At 37.9% G+C, this 19,889-nt stretch overlaps 1 protein-coding gene across 1 annotated transcript in view; it reads left to right on the forward strand.

Moving 5' to 3' along the window:
• Positions 1-19,545, forward strand: part of DCHS2 (dachsous cadherin-related 2) — a 126,447-nt gene extending 106,902 nt beyond the window's left edge. The window contains exons 14-20 of the mRNA XM_064449834.1: positions 1,155-1,265; positions 3,689-3,900; positions 5,360-5,511; positions 8,450-8,580; positions 10,081-10,367; positions 12,909-13,047; positions 14,530-19,545. Coding sequence (XP_064305904.1) covers positions 1,155-1,265; positions 3,689-3,900; positions 5,360-5,511; positions 8,450-8,580; positions 10,081-10,367; positions 12,909-13,047; positions 14,530-17,168 — 3,671 coding nt within the window. The 3' untranslated portion in view covers positions 17,169-19,545. The remainder of the gene's footprint in view (positions 1-1,154; positions 1,266-3,688; positions 3,901-5,359; positions 5,512-8,449; positions 8,581-10,080; positions 10,368-12,908; positions 13,048-14,529) is intronic.
• The last annotated feature ends 344 nt before the right edge of the window (positions 19,546-19,889 follow it).

Raw genomic sequence — 19,889 nt, forward strand, 5'->3', positions numbered from 1 at the left:
TCACATTTTAGGAGCAAATGGCAAACCACTTAAACCAAAATTTCTGATTTTTAAAAGTTAATAAGTAACAACGCTAAAATAAAAAAGGCAGCAGATCGTTTTAAGAGCAATGTTTCCTCCCATTTTTACACTAAATCCTTTCCTCCAACGTCCAGAACACTGATGGTGAACAGCATGCCCTTTGTAATGTAATAAAGTAGCTGGTTGTGTGTAATGCTGTTTGGAAGAGTTCAGGTTGCACAGTAGCCTCATTCCATCACAGTTACATGGAATCAATTACAGTGAAATTAAATATTTAAAACCCATTAAAATAATTTCCCATATATACTAAACAGTTTCATAACTCACTTGAAAAGAATAATTATTTGGAAATCTCGATAATGCTTTTTAGACTTGCTACATTTTTGTTAAACATGATGATTCAGAGCAGGATAATGTATTCAGTTCCATATTTTTCCTCCGCTCCTATTTCAAACAGGATTTTTATTTCATGACCCTTGTATTCTATCTTAAGTCATTGCTCTTTTCATTGTATTTGGATTCTGCTTGAATTGTCACATAGCTATGCATGTAGTTGCAACTTTTCAATCTCTCTGTCAGAAGGTGGCTAATTAAAATTTTTAAGAATATTTCATTTAAAATATTGCTCAAAAATCCAAATTGAACTTAGATAAATGAAGGAAAAACAAACTCTTTTTGGTGACTCAGGGGTAACATACATTCTTATGATGCACAAAAAAAGGACTATTTTCCTTAAAGGAATTTATGAAAAGATGAGATTTAAATTACCAAAGACAGCACAAACTGAATAAAAGGAATAGATACAACTTCAGGTAAGAGGTAGTTCCAGTGGTAGGTGGCAGTCTGCAATTAGAAGTTAAAACTCATAATTTTATTTAGGCAAGTGATGAAGTTGTGCTAAGATAAGTAATTTACTGGGCAAGGAGGGATAGACAATGCCTTGCTTATGAAGTTGTAATGCAGTGGAAGCCATGGAGAAGTTGTTTTTATTCTCTACTATTTTGATTCATGAATAAGCACCTAGCCTGGTACATAGGTGTTTGATTGTGCATCTGCTATTAAGCACAGTAATATAAAATTAGAATAAAACCTTCTAAAGTGGACATGATGAAAATGTCTTATTGCTTCCATAGGTACATCGCTTCTAACCGTAGAAGCTTATGAACACAAATTTACAGGAAAAACCATAAAATACAGCATCTTCGGTGACAAGGAAAGCATATTCTCCATACACTCCATTACAGGTACATTTTTATAAATTTTTTTTTTTCAAGTGTCTGTGTGTAGCTTAAAGACTGTGGTCTCTAAAATGTAGCAAGTTCCTACCACAAGAGAAAGGGATAGATATCTTAGAGTATTACTCTCCTGTTACAATGAATTAGTAAAACCAGGGAGATGGAGAGACCTGCACTATTGTAAACTTGATGTGGAATGAAACTGAACACCGGTATACCTGTTTAAAATGCTTAGTTCTAATTAACTAATGATTACCAGGCACTGGGAGTTGATAAAATACTGCTTTGTGATCCAAGCTGAGACTCCATCATGAAGTTGCCCAAAAAAATTAATAAACTTAGTCCTTCAAAACATTCCTAATGTAGGAAGCATGAGACCTTTCAGTTTAATGCTCTTTGTTTCAGGCAAATCTTGACAAGACTGAAAGTCATGTTTGTTTATATTTTTGGTGATTGTATTTGCGTTCTGCAGCAGGCCTGCTTTTGCCTGCTCTTCAGTGAGGAACTTCTGATGGCAGGCAAGCAGCGTGCTCCCTGTGTCTGTTTACACACTGTCATCTCAGGTACATAAGAGGGCATAGCTACTCCAGTTGCCTCTCAGCTCCTAAACATCTGCAGCAAAAGAGTTTGGCTTCTAAATAGCTGGAGTCTTTCTGGAATGGCACAGACAGTGCAAGCCGTTTTCCTCAGAAATAGTGTAAATAGATAGTACTCTCAACAAATGGCTTTCTCCCTGAGTTCCTGCAGGCTTTAATCGCTGATTATTCTGATGTCTCCAGGCATCAAGTGGTGTACTCCTATAAAGCTTTCATGTTTGATGTTGATGGACAGTTAAAATTGTTTTGGTTTTTTTAGATGAGGGACACTTAAAGTGCATACATTTGATTTCCAAGTCCATCTTATTTCAATGAAATAAAGCTAGAAAGGTTAATCTTAAAGTACTTCTTCAAGCCAGAGAAGTTTATCCCCAAGAAAATTAATCTTTTCTCCTATCACCTCAAAAAAAAAAAAAATTAGATGGGATTTTCCTTTTTTTTTTTTTCTTAACATGCCAGTCTGAAGAATGGTTACATGATTTTTTTTAAGAGTCTCAGAGTCTCATAAGCACCCTCTTCAGAAACAACAGTGGGATTTCTATAGCAGTGTGTGTCACAAGTCATCTTTTGAGATATTTGAGCCACTGTGGTTTCTTCTGTTTCCTTTCTTCTGAAACCTTTCTTCTGTTTCTTAGAAAATATTAACTGAAGTGCAGCCTTTCAGGACTTTTTAAAAGCACTTCTTACCTTAGCATTAATTTTGACACCAGTAAGTCTCTGCCCATTGTTTCTACAGCAGAAATATTTTGAGCTATATTGATGCCCTTTCCATCTTTGGTATTCTAAACAGCCAATGGTCTGCTCTACTTGTCTTTTCAAGCACTGATGTTAATTAACCACATTTTGGAGACTTTCTCCCATTCCAGGAGGATTTATTATATTGTAGAATCATATAAAGTGTAGTAGGAAGTGACCCAAAGACATGAACTAGCCTGTCCTTTGACACAGAATCAGCTGTGCCTGAATCTGACAGAGGTTTGTCTGTTGTGTTCTTAAAAGCCTCCAGTGATAGTAACTATGCAAACCCTCTCAATAGGCTGTACAAGTCTTGGCAGTTGGAAAGTTTTTATTCATACTTATCTGAATGTGTGTTGAAACAATTTCAACATTACTTCTGAACCTAGTAACAATAGACATAAGGCAAAGGCAAAAAAGCTATTTGCAGACTGTTACCCTGTTTTTTCTTCATGTGCACTTCTCTAGAATGACCAGCTCTGGTTCTTTCACTTGTTTCTTCTAGGTGGTGTACCTCAAACCTGATTATTTGCTCCAGTCTACATTAGACTCTTTTAGTTACTCTCTGGCATCTTGAAGTGTATTCCTTCTGCCACTGTCTATTTTGCTTTTCTGTATACAGAATGTGATATGTTTTAACTGTTGTTCTGAAGAAAGACCTCCTGCCAGCTTTGAAATCTTTATGTTCAAGACAGAATTTGAACACTGGACAGATTCATAAATAATAGCAAATCATTGCTGCTTACCTTAGAAAATAAAAACTAGAAAGCACTAGCTTGGTAGATGGGTTCTTATTCTATCACAGGTTTGGAATATAGTAAATCATCTTGGTTTTAGGAAATCATCTTGGTTTTAGGAAATAGCCAATGTGGTGGTTGATCAGTGAAAACTTAGCTGTTCAAGATTTGTGCAGTAACTAGCATGTGGGGGGTGATGTTAGGTAGAGGAAGGACATGGTGGGGAGCTTGCTGGAATTCTGTCATGTGTTCAGTGAAGGAGATGATATACATTAGGGACTTCATAACTGCATTTGTGTGTGTTTTCTGTAATACATATAATACATCTTGACTTTTTTTCCTAAATTTTATTTTGATAAACCAGGTACAATCACAGTAGAAGAGCCAAAGTTTCTTGATTATGAAGTTAAAAATAAAATACATTTTTCAGTTTTGGCTGAAAATGGCTTGAATTCAGTGCTCTGTGGAGTGACAGTTTTGATACAAGATGTGAATGACAATGAACCTAAATTTGAGCAAAGCTATTACAAAGCGTCAGTACAGGAAGGCCAAAGTCCTAAAACAGACATTATACAGGTAAGTGGAAATACATCTTCCCAAGACCAGTGCTGTAGTTAAATAGAAGTTTGGTTAATCTGTTCATTACTATAATCCTGCTAGGTCTCTTCAAAATTGAGAGTGGCATTCTTGGTGTTGCTACTACTTTGCTTGAATATCTAAAATATTCAATGACTTTTTTCCAGACCACACTTCAGATCTTTCAGTCAGGTTTGTTAAGTTGAAAGAGAATTCTTTATGTTCTTAATAGTTGTGCAGCTGGAATTTAAATTCTTTTTTAAATTTTCTGTTTCTCTCTTCAAGAATTTGAAAAATACCATTCAAAGCTGTGGTTCTGGTTACAATATAGGCTGAGTCTTGCATTAATGCATCTACTGAAAGGGCTATAGCAATAAAAAGAATACTTTCAACTCATCAGACCGGTAGAGTCAAGCCCCAGTGTTCAATTTAAAATTTGATGCCTGAAGAGCAGCTTGTCTCAATCTAAATGTGCAAACACTTCTTCCTCTGAATGGATCCATTCTCCAAAAGTGTTTCCAGCTGGCCATGTTAGAGCAAAAGAAGACATCAGTTGAACTAGAAGAACGCATAGTTTCCTCAGTACATACTCTTGCATTGCAAGTCAGGTCACAGTGAGGGTCATGTTAGGTACTAAAGATATTCTTCCTTTAGAGAATAAATAAATGGAAAGCTACAAATGCCTCCAGGGCAAAATTATTAGAAACTGATGGACTTTGTATTCAGAGAAACATATGTCCAGGAATGGAGAAAAATCAAAAGGCAGTCAACCCAGATGTGTAGTCAAAATTTAATGACGGAATACGTTCTATTATGTTTCCTTTATTCAATCTGACTGGTTGCCTCTGCTATGGTTTGGATCCGGTACTCATTATAATGCTTGTCAGCAACCAGAAAAATACAAAGACGACTCTTCAAAGAGTCAGAGGAGTCTTTGAGAAACCTGTTCACTGCTGTTGAATGTTACTTATTCTGTTGGTTTTGTAAGTTGCCTCTGCCCTTTTTACATTTTTCTGGTTCATATTTTTAAAAGTAATTAATTAACTACACCATGAAAGCTCTGAAAACTTAATAATTATTTTATAATGTCTGTTTGTACAGCAGTAATACTTTAAGAGCCAGTCCTGGACCCCTGACAGAGTGCATTTTTATGCACTAAACAGAGTCACCATTCTATCAACAACCTTATAGTAATATAAGCAGTGTAAAATGAGTACAATCAGCCCTAGTGCTTTATGTAGCTGAATTTCAAATTACTCAGGGAAAGAATTCATGTACATTCTATTGCAATTCATGAGCAGATTTTGTGACCTCACATGATACTCATGTCGGGGATCCACTTAAGTCTGTGCCGTCAAAGGGAAAGTAACCAGAAATAGATTACTGTAGTATAAGGTTTTTTCTTTCTCAAATCATGTTCTGCCATTTTAAATTAAGCCTCAATTTTGCTCCCAAACAGGTGTTTGCAACTGACCTTGACAGTGGGCTGAATGGTGAAACTGAATACTCAATTTTATCTGGTAACGAAAATGCAACATTTCTAATTGATTCAGCACGAGGGATTTTAGCAACTAATACAGTCCTAGATCATGAAAGCACTTCATCTTACAGGTTTGTAAGCAAGGTTCCTATAAAAATGTATTTTCTTTATGTTCACTTTAACTTGAGATTGCTCATGTATTTTATGGTTTTCTGGTGATGTCCATTACCCACAGAGCCTGGGTGCAAGCCAGACAGCATTGAGAACAGCACTAAAGCTTCCCATTTGTACTATGGATTCTTGCATACTTCTCACATTCAGGAGAAGGAATATAGTCTTAATCAATGGCGACACTTACTGATATAAGTGAGCGTGATGATTCACTATAGGAACAATGACAGTTCCTGGATTTGAGTTTATTAAGAATGGTACAGCCATTGCCTCTCTGGAATTATTTTTCATAAATACATAAAGAGACAGAGAAAGCACTCAAGCCAAATCCAAGAAATAGGGACAAGTTCTGTTCCTTAATTAGAATGTAGTTCAAATTTTCTTCTCCATAATCTAATAAAGACGCTTCTGTAAGCTGTTTCCATCTATAAACTATCTTGTACTTGTCATTTCCTGTTTTCTAAGAAACTGTGAGTAAACACGATTGAATGAACATGACAATTTTTCTTTATAGGTCATGCCATAATTAGAATTAAAAAGCAAATAGATCATGCCTTGAAGAGTAAATAAGAGTATGTGGATTCATTAATACATCTTTTTTATCTAGTGCAATCTCTACAAAAAGTAGATTTCTGTGTATGTGTCAGTAGAAATTACCTTTTTTTTTTTCTTTTTCCATATGGTTGTGGCATCAGTTAAAGTATTTGCAAGTTTTCCTATCCTCTGGGGCCTCAAAGTTTTAAACATCCAATCAGAATTCTTATTAATCAGAATAACCACATCAAAAAGATCAACAGAATATGATTTTTATTTTTAAATATCAGTGTAATTTGATAATAGTGTCCTAAAGCAAATACTTATTTTTAACTTAATATACAGAACACTTCATTTGGAGTTTGTTTCTTGCAGAATCAAAAACATCAGTTCTGATGTTTAGTCATTTCAGTAGCATAATACATTTTATTTTTAACAAGTACTTTAAAAGAATGCCTGGAATAAATCCTTCAAAGGAAGGATGTTTACTGTTGATGAAGCATTAAACACGAAAGCATAATAATTCTTATATCTGTCTTTAACTGGGAGCCTGATTTATTCCAGTATTTATGTTGGAATTTAGCATTTAAAACAAACAGTTTAACTGTTTGAGGAATCTGAAGCTTCATATTCCTTCTCTATTAATGTTACTAATCTGTACATTGTTAGTTGAAAAGTGAATAGCAGAAGAAGCTTTCAAAACTGTTTTCCTGTATAATTTCAAAATGTTACCATTGGTTCTTTCAAATTTGCAAGGAGTTGTTTATTTTATCTAAATGGAACATTTTCATCCCCAGAAGTTCTAAGTCCTTTATAATAAGAGTTATAATGAAAGTGTTGACAGAACCTTAATTTTAATGTCTTGGCCAAGACATTTTTATGAGAGTTTTTTCCTGAAACTTTAGAAGGTGATTATTTTTAGTAAAATATTTCCATATGTATACCTTACCTACATACATTCTAGAAAAAATACACTTTCTATATGGAATTATACATGGTCACTGATTGAATACTAGCCTGCAATTCAACTTATGTGTTCTGTCAGTGTCAGAAACCACAAGGAGACCCAGACCAGAGCTGGTGTGGTTCAGGAATTGAAGCACTGCAGTCCACAGCTTGAGTTGCTGCCTTCCAATGCTCCATATTGTCATGTGACCATTTAGGAAGTAATATCTATTTGACATTTTAAACCAAAAATGTGACTTAGAAGAAAGAGGGAAAAATAAAGCATTCAAAATGTCTGCAGGGAGACACAGAAAATATGATGGAACATGCAAACGGTTGTTAGTACACAAAGCATTGAATTGAGATGCCAGGCTCTGACTTGCATATCCTTTCGCACAGCATGGTGGTTTGGTTTTTTTTTTTCTGTTCCTTTTTTTAGAGCATCTGCTGAGTTAGATTTAGTTTTGCAACTTCAAATGGTGATAGCTTCACCTAATATGAGCATTGGTTCAGCCTATGTTCTGTCACAGAAATGATGCAGTGAATCTCTTCTGGATCATTTTTAATACTGGGGAGGGGTGAAGTCTTCCAAATAATCTTTGCTCATAATAAACATTTGCTCTGTATTGTTCAGAAGCTAGTTCCCACACATAGTAAACATTCCTTTACCCATGTTTATCAGGTCATTCCTTACCATTTTCTTCGTGACATTGTTTGTGGAAATCAAAAGGTTGTTAAAACAATCTACAACCCATTTTTATGCAAGTGTAAAATGGAAGCGTACAGGCAAACTCTCTTAATCTGGCAGTGAGATTCTGGTCCCACTAAAATCAGTGGGAGCTTTGCCACTGTCAAATGGTGCATGTATTCAGGTTTTTCACGTTATCACTTACAATTATCATATAATAGGAAGCCTGTTCTATATCTCTGCAGACATTTTGGCTGAATATTACTTTGGATATTTTCATATTACCCAATTTTCACATTCCTGTTGTCCCTTTATAAACAATGAGGAGAGTCAGGTTCCTCCAAAGGACTATTTAGTACTTAAGTTTTCATTCCTGCTCTGAATTACCAGCTGGAGAAATGTGTTTTATTTGAAACAGCGTTGCTACCTTGTTTAATCACCTACATTTGGTATGAAATCGGGTGAAATGAATACAGAAGAATAATTCCTTTTCTTTGTATGATTTTGTTATATTTTTGCCACCTAGAATCTCCTGGACATTTTTCCTGCAAGACACAAAATAAAATTCCAGACAGTCAACCTTACAGAAAGAAAGATGGAATTTAAGAGTTGCACTGAGGAGCATAAAGGGCTAATCTTTTCGTTTGTAATTTTTCCCCTGCTGATAACATTGGTGGATAATTATGTGATTTCTGACCAGTAGTGACAATTACTGCTTCTTTTAATTGTAGGTTGGTTGTACAAGCTGCTGATAAAGGAAACCCCAGACTTTCTGCTACAAGTATTGTGAGAATACAGGTGTTAGATGTTAATGACAACGCTCCAGTTGTCCAACCACTAGGTGAAGTGGAGGTCCCAGAAAGTAAGTGTGATAGTACAGCTAAGTTTTATTAAGACTGGGATTTGTCAAACAACAATAGTGCTTTTGGTGATTTGTGTAACCAAGTGACTCTAGTAAAAAGGATAATGGATCATACTAATACTGAAATATCAAAGTAAATTGTGATCTGCTTTTGTTCCCAGAAGCATTATTATTAATATTTAGTCATTTTTTTTAAGAATAGTTTGGAGTGAAACCGTAGGCAATTCGGAAAGAGGAAAACAAACTCTGCAGAAATACATCTGTAATCTGTTAATTTTGGACTGCAGTGTCATATTCTTCAGACATCTTCAATTTCTGCTTTTCTCCAATAAAAATACTTGGCGTTAAAACCAGCATTTCTAGAAATGAGACATTTTAACTTCATTGTGATGAAACAAATAATTTCTATAAATTTGAATAAAGCTTTAAAATGCTCTATCGTTTGATCCAGTTGACAGTCATGAAGAGTAGGACCCAGGACCTCCTGAGTTCTCATCCCAACATACTTCTGGTATATTGTGTGACATAAGCTTAACATTTACAGACCTTGAATTTTAAGACCAGCATATTCAAATGCAGACATCATATATGTGATGCATTAAGATACACAGCTGAACATTTATAAAGATTTAGGTGCTGAAATTCCAGTACTCCTGTTAACAGAAGATATCAGGGCCGTGTTTCTAGTGATATATTTTTTAGGCTTTCCTAAATTTAGCCCCCACTGGTAATGACAAGTACAGGAGTCATGGATGCACAGCAGCTGTAAACTGCTGGCCACTTATTTAGGTTTCTGCGTTCTGCTTAAGAACATTTACTTTAGGACATCACAGCACACATTTGAGGCTTAATGCCCCAGGCATGCAAATGGGGAATGGTTTAGTGTCTGCTAACTCCAAGCTTTGTTAGAGGATCACTGATAGGTTCAGTTTGCAATCCCTGGTACTGTCAATTTGGCACATGACAAAAGCTGACTGTATCCAATTCCTCAATCTCATAGGAACCTACTTTGAGCTCTTAAGATTTTTGTGCCATGTAGGTCTGGCTGGATGTCTTGTGTCTCTCTAGTGGCCTTCTCCTCTGGAAAAGCTTTAGAATTGCAGTCACTGGCTCTACAAAGACCAGGGGGACTCTGATGACTCAGTTAAATATTCTTGTGGGAGTTTGACACTGCTCAATAAATTCATGTCACCTAAATATATGTGAAAAACCATGGAAGTTCCTGTTGCTGGTGTAGAAACGGTTATGGCTACACTGAATCTGGGGAAGAAAACCTGATGTAAAATTGGGATAAAGGAGATGCATTTGAAAAAATCCACTCTTGTTGCTATAGCATTTCTGGATATTGCTTGTATTCTAAAAGACAAAGTCAAAATACACCAAAAGCTAATACAGAAAAATTACAGATGTCTAAGATTTAATGTTACAAAATTGGCAAAATCTTCAGAAATTGTAACATCATCTTTTAGCTATAACTTACTCTGAAAATTATTGTTTCAGATGCCCTGCCTGGTTTTATAGTGACTCAGGTGTCAGCAAGTGATGCGGATTCCAGGCCAGCACTTCAGTTTGGTTTTATTTATGATAATAATTGTGGAATGAAATTCGCCATCGATCAACACACTGGTGTAGTAATGGTGGTGGAACCACTAGATTTTGAAGAAACTTCTGTGTATGAGCTCAGAATCATTGTTTCAGATTCTGTACATCAGACAGAAGCAGAACTCACCATCCTAGTTTTGGACATCAATGATAACCCACCAGTGTTTACTCAGGATTCATATCAGGTGGGAACGTGGCAAATGGACAGCCAACATGTGACGTATTCCGTATATGATGATAAGTAGTAGGAATGCTTGTCAAAATTTGTCTTAAAAATGCATTTGAGGACTGAGAAGGAAGGTCTCTGCAAACTATTACTGAGCAGAAACAGAACAGACCTTTTCTGGGAAACCCAGTCCCTTCCTAGGAATTCTGCTAAAAGGACTGAGGGAATTGTTCAGTTTTCATGTTCATGGTTTCTGACTTCAGAAGGAAAATGGTGTGAATGCTAGCTGTACTCCAGACACCATGCATTCATCACTAGGAGTTATTGGATGTAATCCAAACCAGTCTGGGGAGCAGAGTCCAGTGTTTAGAACTTCCTTCTTCTGAGAAAACAGTAAACAAGTTGGTACATTTATTCTGGGCCTATTACTATGGCATAAATGTCTTCATTTTCAGTTACACGGCTCCACAGAGGTGGGCAAATGCCCCTATGGTAGGTCATGCACATATAGTTTGTAATGTGTAGCCCTGCCCTATAGCAATGGCACTCATCCAGGGAGTGAGCGATATGAGTTTTGGCCTCCCCAACATCCCCTACTAGACTGAGGAGGGTACAGAGCTCAGCTTTTGTGCTTCTGAATGAGCATTTGAACTGCTAGACTGTTGTAGAAGTCAAGTTGTCCAACAATGTTTTGAAACAAAGCTGTTTTAGCAACTCTGGACAGCTATGGACCACTAAGATGATTAAAGGAGTTGGAGCACATATCATACAAGGCTCTCAAGGGTAGGTTGCTAAAAGGGTTTTGCCCTGACTTCATCAGCCCTGAGGCTGTGGGGCTTGGGCTAAGGCTCAGCACCTGTAATGGCTTGGAGTTAAGGTTAGGGATGGGAGAGAGGCAAAGCCTGGACCTCCAGGTGAAGTTAGGCTGCAGTAAGGCTGCCACTTGAAAGGTGAGGTTGCCCAGAGAGGTGGTGGAGTCTCCATCCCTGGAGATATTAAAAACTCAACTATACACAGTCATGGGCACCCTGCTCTACATGACCCTGCTCTGAGCAAGGGTTGGACAAGATGACCTCTGGAGGTGCACGCCAGCCTCAGGCATTCTGTGATTGTGTGAACTGAGCTGTTTGCTTGACTGGGTGCTTTTTGTGTGTGATGGATGCGCTCAGAGCCAAAAATATGAGGCATCACAGAAGGCTTGGATTTAATAATGCTTCATTTATAAATCTCAGGCAGATTTAGTCAAGAAATAAGTCTAAACATTCGGCTTAGTAAAGAAATTTCAACCTCTGAGCATGTGCAGGCACAACAGTTTAGTTACTTAGATAACTATGGGACAGACTGTAGGCACCTGTGAAATTTTCAGGTGCCTGAGTTGTCAGGATTTGTGTAAATTGCCCTCTTACACTCATAGATTTAAGTTCTGGAAAGAAAATTCACTGTTAATGCTCAAGTGATTTTTTAGACATTGCCTCAAGTTTTCTTCAACCTTCATATGTGTCTGATTATGAAGAACAGTTTAGGCAAGTACTTGCTTGTGCAAGTAATAGGATTTTTTTTGTAGATCAGAGACATTACAAACAGGGTAATTAACTGATGCAAAACAGCATAGCTCTATTGACTTATGCTAATGTAAACATCTGATCTTCTCTCTCCATAATCCTGATGTTTTGATGTGTTTCTTGAACAGTAAGATACACTGTGTCTTTTCAGTCAATGATACGTATAATTCCCTATTTATAATTCTGTATTTTTTACCCTTTTATGGTCCTTTCAAGTGTTTCCATATCTATACTTTTCACGTATAGTTTCATATATATATGGCTATTATATGCATATAATGCCTCTGTTAAAATGATTTAAACTAACACTTGAAATTATGACAAAGGTAGCTGCTGTTCATTTGAAATTGGGTTTGTAAGGTGGAAGGAAATTTGGTCAGAAAAATACTGTATCTGGACTTCAACTAATAGAAGCTCTTAAGAAGGGAAAGGACTTTCTTGGTTTCCTAGATTATATGAATTAAAAGGGAACATTTTGAAAAGCACAATTCTAGGAATAATCAAGTAATGGTTAAGTCCTCTGGTGCTGGAATTTTCAGGGTATATGTGTCTGGGTTTTTTAATGGTCAGTCATATACTCCAGATGGGGACTGCACACTGCATTCCATGTACAAAAATCAAGGTGTTTCTGAAAGCAGGGAGAAAAACCAATTTTAGTTGCAGTCCATTGTAGGTATTCCTTCCATTAGTATACTATTGAAAAAAGAGATTCAGTGATTCACTGAACTCATTGCCATAAGGAGCTATAACTAGATGGATTTTACTACTGTTTAAAGTTTACTATAAATTTTGGCTGTATTGTATGCATCGTTTTCAATATCTCAACTTTATAGTTTTGTCCCAGAAGAAAATGGGTAGGTGCAACTTTTTCCAAAGCTGGGAACTGTGGGGTTTGGTTGGTTTTTTTCTAATTAGATCAAGTGAAGGGAAATGTATTTTTTATGTTCAAAATCTTCTATTAAGCTCTATGAAAACTGTAATTTTGCTTTATATGTCAGGTGAGTTTGCCAGAGCACATTTCTATGGATGCCACTGTTCTGACGGTTTCCGCTGTGGATAGGGATTCGGAGCACAATGGCATGATTTCCTACAAAATCCTCTCTTCCTCTGAAGGATTTGCCATTGATCATAAGAATGGTGAGTCTGTAAACATGGTTTATTATTTCAGCTTTTTCAGTGTAAATTGAAGAGTCATATTACACTTTCTCACTTGCTGCCAGTGATCACTTGAGTTCTCGAAACCTTTGGTGACTAAGGTCCACCATATGTTTTGGCTAAATCTGCCATTATCACTGAAGAACTAACAGCGTCAAAGACTGGAGTTCTCAGTTTGTCCCTGAACCATACACGAGGCAGCGAGTTGCAACATCCTATAGGTGCTATTCCTCTGATGCAATTTAATAGAAAAGTTGCTGTACGTTTTGCATTGTTTCATAACATTTCAGCTCATGTATTAGATTTCATTCAATTTAAGTTTATACTTATTATTTTTCAGTATAAATTGAACCTGTCATAATGGAGCTTCTCTACAGCTTGGGCAATATGTTTTTAAGATAGCTTCTTTAGAAAGCTTATGGTATCCTATAATCCTAAATGGAATTTAGAAGTTTTCTAAATTGACAACATTCTCTCCAAAGTACATAACTTTCTTCAATAGTTAAGAGATTTACCATTTAAAATTTTCTGGCCTAATGTTGTAACACTCCGGGAGGTAGAAAACTCTGTGTGTGTCTCTCCCTGTATGCATGCGTACATACAATTTTTGGTAATATCAGCTTCAGAGATTACTAGATACCGCAAAAATGATATGCAACTATTGTTCAGTGAGCTAGTTCTTATCACTGATTTGCTGTTCCCAGGTGTTTACATGGAGTGAATTTTTGAATGCGGTGTTTGTTGGGTGATGGTAACTACAAACACTGAAAATATGAATGTCTCAGCCAGTTAAAGCTGTTTTCTGTTTTATCTGTTTGTTACTCTGTATTCACAAACCTGTCTTTATCTCTGGCTAATGATTGTTTTTAACTGGTCAGAAACTTGTCACACAGCCTTGTCTCTGTGGTATTTAGCTATACATCGTGAAGAGTGAAGTAGAAGTAGAGGGTTTATGAACATAGAATCAGAATGGGTTGGGTTGGAAGGGTCCTCTAAAGATCATCTAGTCCAATGCCCATGTTTAGATAAGCAATCTGAATAACACATTTATATAACCTACTGGCAAACCTATCTAAATAACAAACATGCCTATAGTGCTGTTACTGCATTGCAAGCAAAACAGGAGAACCTAATGACCTTCAGTAATGAACTTGCACGGCATAGCCACCTCTAATAAGAAGCCTATATTTCCTTAGCTTTATTTTGCCTTTTACTTTCCGCAGTTGGCCTGTTCAGCCTGTTACAAGGAAGAGAAGTTTTTGCTAGTCTAAATGGAATATGTTTGGTACTGCATCGTTGTGGGTAGGCTTTGCAGCATTACCTCTGATGTCTCAGAGTTACTTTGAGGTGTGCAGCCATTACAATTGAGTCGTTTCCAAATATGACTGACTAGATTCAGCTTTTGAAAACACATTTACTTGCCTTCGTGAGTGTGGGTTTTTATTAATTCTATTTTATTTTCAGGTTCACTGTTTGCTACAGGACCAGTGACCCAGCTGGAAAAGATTCCCATTATCCAGCTCCTGATAGAGGCCACGGACAGTGGCAGTCCTGCTCTGAGTGCAGTTACCTCCATAGAGGTGCACATAGAAGACCTAAATAACTATGCCCCCCAGTTCACAAGGGTGCTGTACAATCTCAGCGTGAGCGAGGATGCCTCAGCTGGAGAAAGTGTCCTCATGTTTTCAGCCATCGACTATGACTGGACACGTGAAAACACATATGTTGAATACTCTATTATTGATGGGAATTCTGACAATTTATTCTCTGTGGAAACAAGTGTTGTGGAGTCAGAAACATCCTACAAGCTTGTTGGCAATCTTATTTTGAGCAATACTCTTGACAGGGAAACAGCTTCTTCTCACTGTTTGGTTCTCCTTGCCTCTGATCGTGGAACACCCTCCTTGAATTCAACTGCTACTGTGCTAATAACTGTACTGGATGTTAATGATAATCCTCCAGTATTTAGCAGCCCGGAGTACCACATTCATGTCAAAGAAAGCATCCCTGTAGGTAGTCACATCACTGAAGTTTCAGCAAATGACTGCGATGCAGGCACTAATGCAGAGATCACTTATGCTTTGATCTCTGGAAATGACAGGGGACATTTTCGCTTGGATGGGAAAACGGGATCAGTGGATTTGATGAAAACTCTGGATTATGAGGATACCATGAAATTCACTTTGATCATCCAAGCCACAGATGGAGGAGCTGATGAGAAAAACGTGGCTTTTTCTGTTGTTCTTATTAGCGTCCTAGATGACAACGATTATGCCCCACTGTTTTTGTTTCCCAGCCTAAGCTGCATTGTCAGTGAAAATCTGCCTACCTTTTCTTTTGTGTGTGCTGTTAATGCACTGGATTTCGATAAAGGTTCCTATGGCCACCTTACTTACTCCATCCAGTCATCATGTTTGGCTCATCGTGAAGCTCCTAGAGACCATGACATGTTCTTCATTGATCCTTTGACAGGAGATATTCATTCAAAGCAAATGTTTGACTACGAAAGTCAGAATAGGTACTGTCTCATAATCCAAGCAAAAGACAAAGGTGACTCACGGGCCACCATTACGGTTCAGGTAGATGTTGAAGGGAGAGATGAATTTGACCCAGTGTTTACACAAGATCAGTATTTCTTTAATCTCCCTGAGAAGAACGAAGCAGGCCAGTTGCTTGGCAAAGTGACAGCATCAGACAGTGATGGTGGACTGGATGGAGTTGTTCATTACTCCCTGCTAAAAACATCTCCATTCTTTTCTGTGAATCAAACCAGTGGTAGCATTTATTTGACTCAGACTGTTCACAGAAAGAAAAATGGCAGCAAAAGGAATGATGACACCCTGGAATTGTTGGTAAGAGCTCATAGCCCCAAATTTGAGTCAAAGTTCACGATATGCACTGTTTTGGTAAATGTTTCCAATTCTCCTGAGAGTTATCCCATAGTGTCAGCATACAGCCTGACCGTTAGTGTTTCGGTCTTCTTGATAGTGTTCCTACTGCTTGCAGTCAGTCTTATTGCACTTATTCTGAGACATAAGCGGAAAGATCTGATGAACTCTTGTGTGAAAAAAGAAGCAGTATCCTCCTCAGCTACTGATGTGAACTCAGCCAGTGAAGATAAGGACTGCCAGAAAATCCAAAGTACTGAGAGCAGTATGCTTCCCATGGGTGCCATAGCAGAATGGCTGAGCTTAGCAGGAATTGGAGAGGGGAAGGATGATGGTGTCCCCTGCAGGCATTCAGACTCCAGTGGCCATGGTTCTGCTGAAGGAGAAACTGCAGAGGATGAGGAAATCAAAAGGATCAATGAGCATCCTTGCAGAAAGAGTGCTGGCTCAGTGCTGAGCGAGAGTGGCTCACGGGTGCCAGATTCAGGGATCCCAAGAGAGTCTGATCAGCTCTCCTGTCAGTCTGGAGAAACAGATGTCATGGCTGCCATGCAAAACATGGAGAGCATGCAGGCCAGTAAAGGAGAAGGCAGAGAAGCAGCCTGTGATACAGTCTATGCACATAACAAAATGTTGTCTCAAACACTTAAGAAAACTGGAATAAAAGAGAAAGACATAATGACAGACCTCGCAAGAGAATATGTCTCGATGTCAGATAGGCAGGACTCTGGGTATGATTCACTTCCAACTCTTGGCCCTTCTGATGAAGATCTTGGAGGTGGTTATAGCTGGGATTATGTGCTCAGCTGGGAACCCAGATTTCAGCCTCTTGCCTCAGTGTTTAATGATATTGCAAAACTGAAAGATGAAAACGTGCACATTCATAGCTTCCCTAAGGAGAATAATTCTCTTGTTTTCCCTCCTCCCTTGATAACATCTGTGGCTCAGCCTGGCATAAGGACAGTGCCTCCACGAATGCCAAATATAATAGGGCAAGCATTTAAAAAATACCCTCGTTCTCCCCATATCCATAATCTTGGATACCCTCCACCAACCATGACCCCCAGTTTTTCTCCCTCTCTCTCTTTACTTACCATGCAGATGCCTACTGCTTCTCCAGTAATGTCTGATGGAAGAATGATAGGAACATGTCTTATTGATCCAAGCCATGAACTTGCAACACAGGAAGAAATTCCGATTAAGGTTATTAACTGACAGCAGTTTGTGGTAAAAAATATGGGTTTAAATGCATTCGTTATTGTTTAACAAGCAAAAGACACCTGTCAGAGCTACATCACCAGTATTCATTCTGTTTTCATGAGCTGAAAAAGTTAAAGTATAAAGTAGCCACGGAGTTGGTAACTACCCATTTTGTTCTTCCCAGAATACACTGTGAGCCCATGAGACTTCTCCTTTTTCAGCTCCCACCTACTGTGGTTTCGTATGTAAATCACACAGCCAGGTGCCTAATAACCAACTTGACTGATTTGACTGTTTCTCTCATGAAATATGTAAATAACAAATAAATGGTAGTAATTCTTTACTGTGGAAAAAACTTTATTAGCATGCTGGTGGGTTCTGACCACTTCTGTGGTGGTATTGGAAGAGGGTACTAGACAGAAGTGTAAGTATGGCAAGTTTGGGGGTGGGCAAAGAATAAAGCAAGGATTCCTGTTGAGCTCTTGAGTGTTTGCCCAGACTTCCCACATCTCAGCCCCTGTGTCACAACATATTGGGCCTGCTGCAGTTTCATCATCTGCTGTGGCTCCCTGGAGGGCTTTATTAGCTACCTTTGTGCTGTGAAATCCCACTTAGAAGTTTCTGTGCACCTTTCATTTATGTCCTGGTGTAAAGCCAATGAGTCATGATTATCTGAATAATAATGGATCACCCTTGGAAAACAGAATAACCAGTGGTAAGATAAAAGCAACCATCTTGTCTATTACTAGATCTAAAATAGATACCTATCGTCTTTCTGTCCTGTTACAGAAGCTGTCCTGGTCCCCAGGCAGCTGTAGGGATGGAAAGTATTACAGTCCTGAAGGACTTGTATGCCTCCACCCTGGTAGTTGGTCCTGTGCTAGGCATATGTCTGCAAGACCAGATAACCTGGCCTTGTTTGTTATATGTATCATACATATGGCATTTTGTGTATGTATGTATATCCAGACACATGCACATGCTTATACTGCTGTGTATGCTTGTATATTTTATCAGATCAATAAAATACACAGAAAATACATCTAGAGTAACTCTGGTTTCTCTTCAGTGTATATTTAACAGTCTTTTGCATTGTGTATTAAAACTGGGCTATAGGGAAGGGTCTAATTGGCGCCTGGGAGTCTGTTACAAGTTGGATGTGTATACTGGTATATATTGTACAGGTCGTAGCAGGTGGAGGAAAAGCATACAGTGCGGTTAGACTGAGTAATTTTGTGGGATCAGCGTCATGTGTGCATTGTTTTTTGTTGTTTCCTTGGTTATGCATGTCAAAATTTGAAGTCTGTGGGCTCATAACTTGTCTTTGAATAAGATCCTGTTTCTAAGGCTACCCCTGCACCATACTGTCATGCAAGAGGACCCATGGTGCTATGAAAGAGTGCTTCTTTTAAACTGGCATTTGTTCTTTGTAGTGCTGTGGAGTATGAAGCGAGATGTAGCTTAAGAATTCATCAGGATACACAAATGTTACTAAGAAAGGAGAGAGGATGATAAGTTCTATAGTCAGACAAAAACCTGTGCTAGGAAGAGGAAAGCCAAGAGGCGTCATTCCCAGTTCATATCTGCATATGGAGTACCAGTTTAAGGCCATTATTTCAGAATTAATATTCTTCTCCACCTGTTAACATTATGCTATCTACAGCCTGTTCGGTTTTGACTTAGACATCTTAACTTGTAATTTCTAATAGAATGAGAGGTGTCCTTTGTGGTGTTGAGTTCTGTGCAGTAATAGTTTCAGGAGACAGGCATGGCACACAGAACTACCATTTCCATATAGTCAACAACTTGGCTAATCTGATTTCAGTTTCAGGTGGTCATGGTCAAGTGGCAGATATTGCTCTGAGGAGCAATGACCACATACCGTCCTGATAGGGGTCATCTTTCCAACAGGTGATCTGTGGAAGAACAAATGCTTTACACAGCAAAACTTGTTTATCTTTCACATTGATGGATATGAAGTGGCAGCTGGGGCCTCATTTCATGTATAGAGCCTAAGCTAATGGATGAGTAGCTTTTCCTTCACTAATATTGCTGATGCAGATAGAATACAATTAGCATTAGAAATCATTAGAAAGCATTCAGTCACCATATTTAGCACAAAACCTTACCTCACCATGCTAATGTATGCCCACTTCCTATAGTTCTGCTTGAAAAATGAGAAAACCCTGTTTCTGTTTGTGCCCTTTTTACACCTTCAAATGCACCTTGGTTTTGATGCCTTTCTGGAAAGATTAGATCTGACTTGCATCCTGTTTATCAAGTGCATGAGATAACCAGTGCATACTTTGCGCTCCTGTTAAGTGTTACAGCAATCTTTTCCTTGTCTCTTACGTATTTCCTCATTCTGTATCGAATGGAAAACACCACTTAGCTGATAGATTGTTGTTTCATATATAGTCAAGCTTAAAAATGTGACCATTGAAACAAGTGTCTGCAGTAGATCATGTGTAGTTCTTTCAACCTTACTGGTTTTTTCCCTAAGTAAACAGTATAACTTCTATAATTTACCATGAGTTTAATATTAGCTTGCCTTGAAGACGCTGTGTTACTTTGCAATTCTGCACACCAGTTTTAGCACTTTGGAGAAGGTACAGAACTTGTTAGTGGAAAATCATATTAAGCTCAAAATGCATAAGCTGTAAAATAAAAGACAGTTGTCTCTTCTGGAATTTTGGCTGCCTGCCTTCTGGATTTGCTTGTTGGCAGCCTTGAAAA

This window comes from Phalacrocorax carbo, chromosome 4 (assembly GCF_963921805.1).
Source record: "Phalacrocorax carbo chromosome 4, bPhaCar2.1, whole genome shotgun sequence".
Taxonomy (NCBI): domain Eukaryota; kingdom Metazoa; phylum Chordata; class Aves; order Suliformes; family Phalacrocoracidae; genus Phalacrocorax; species Phalacrocorax carbo.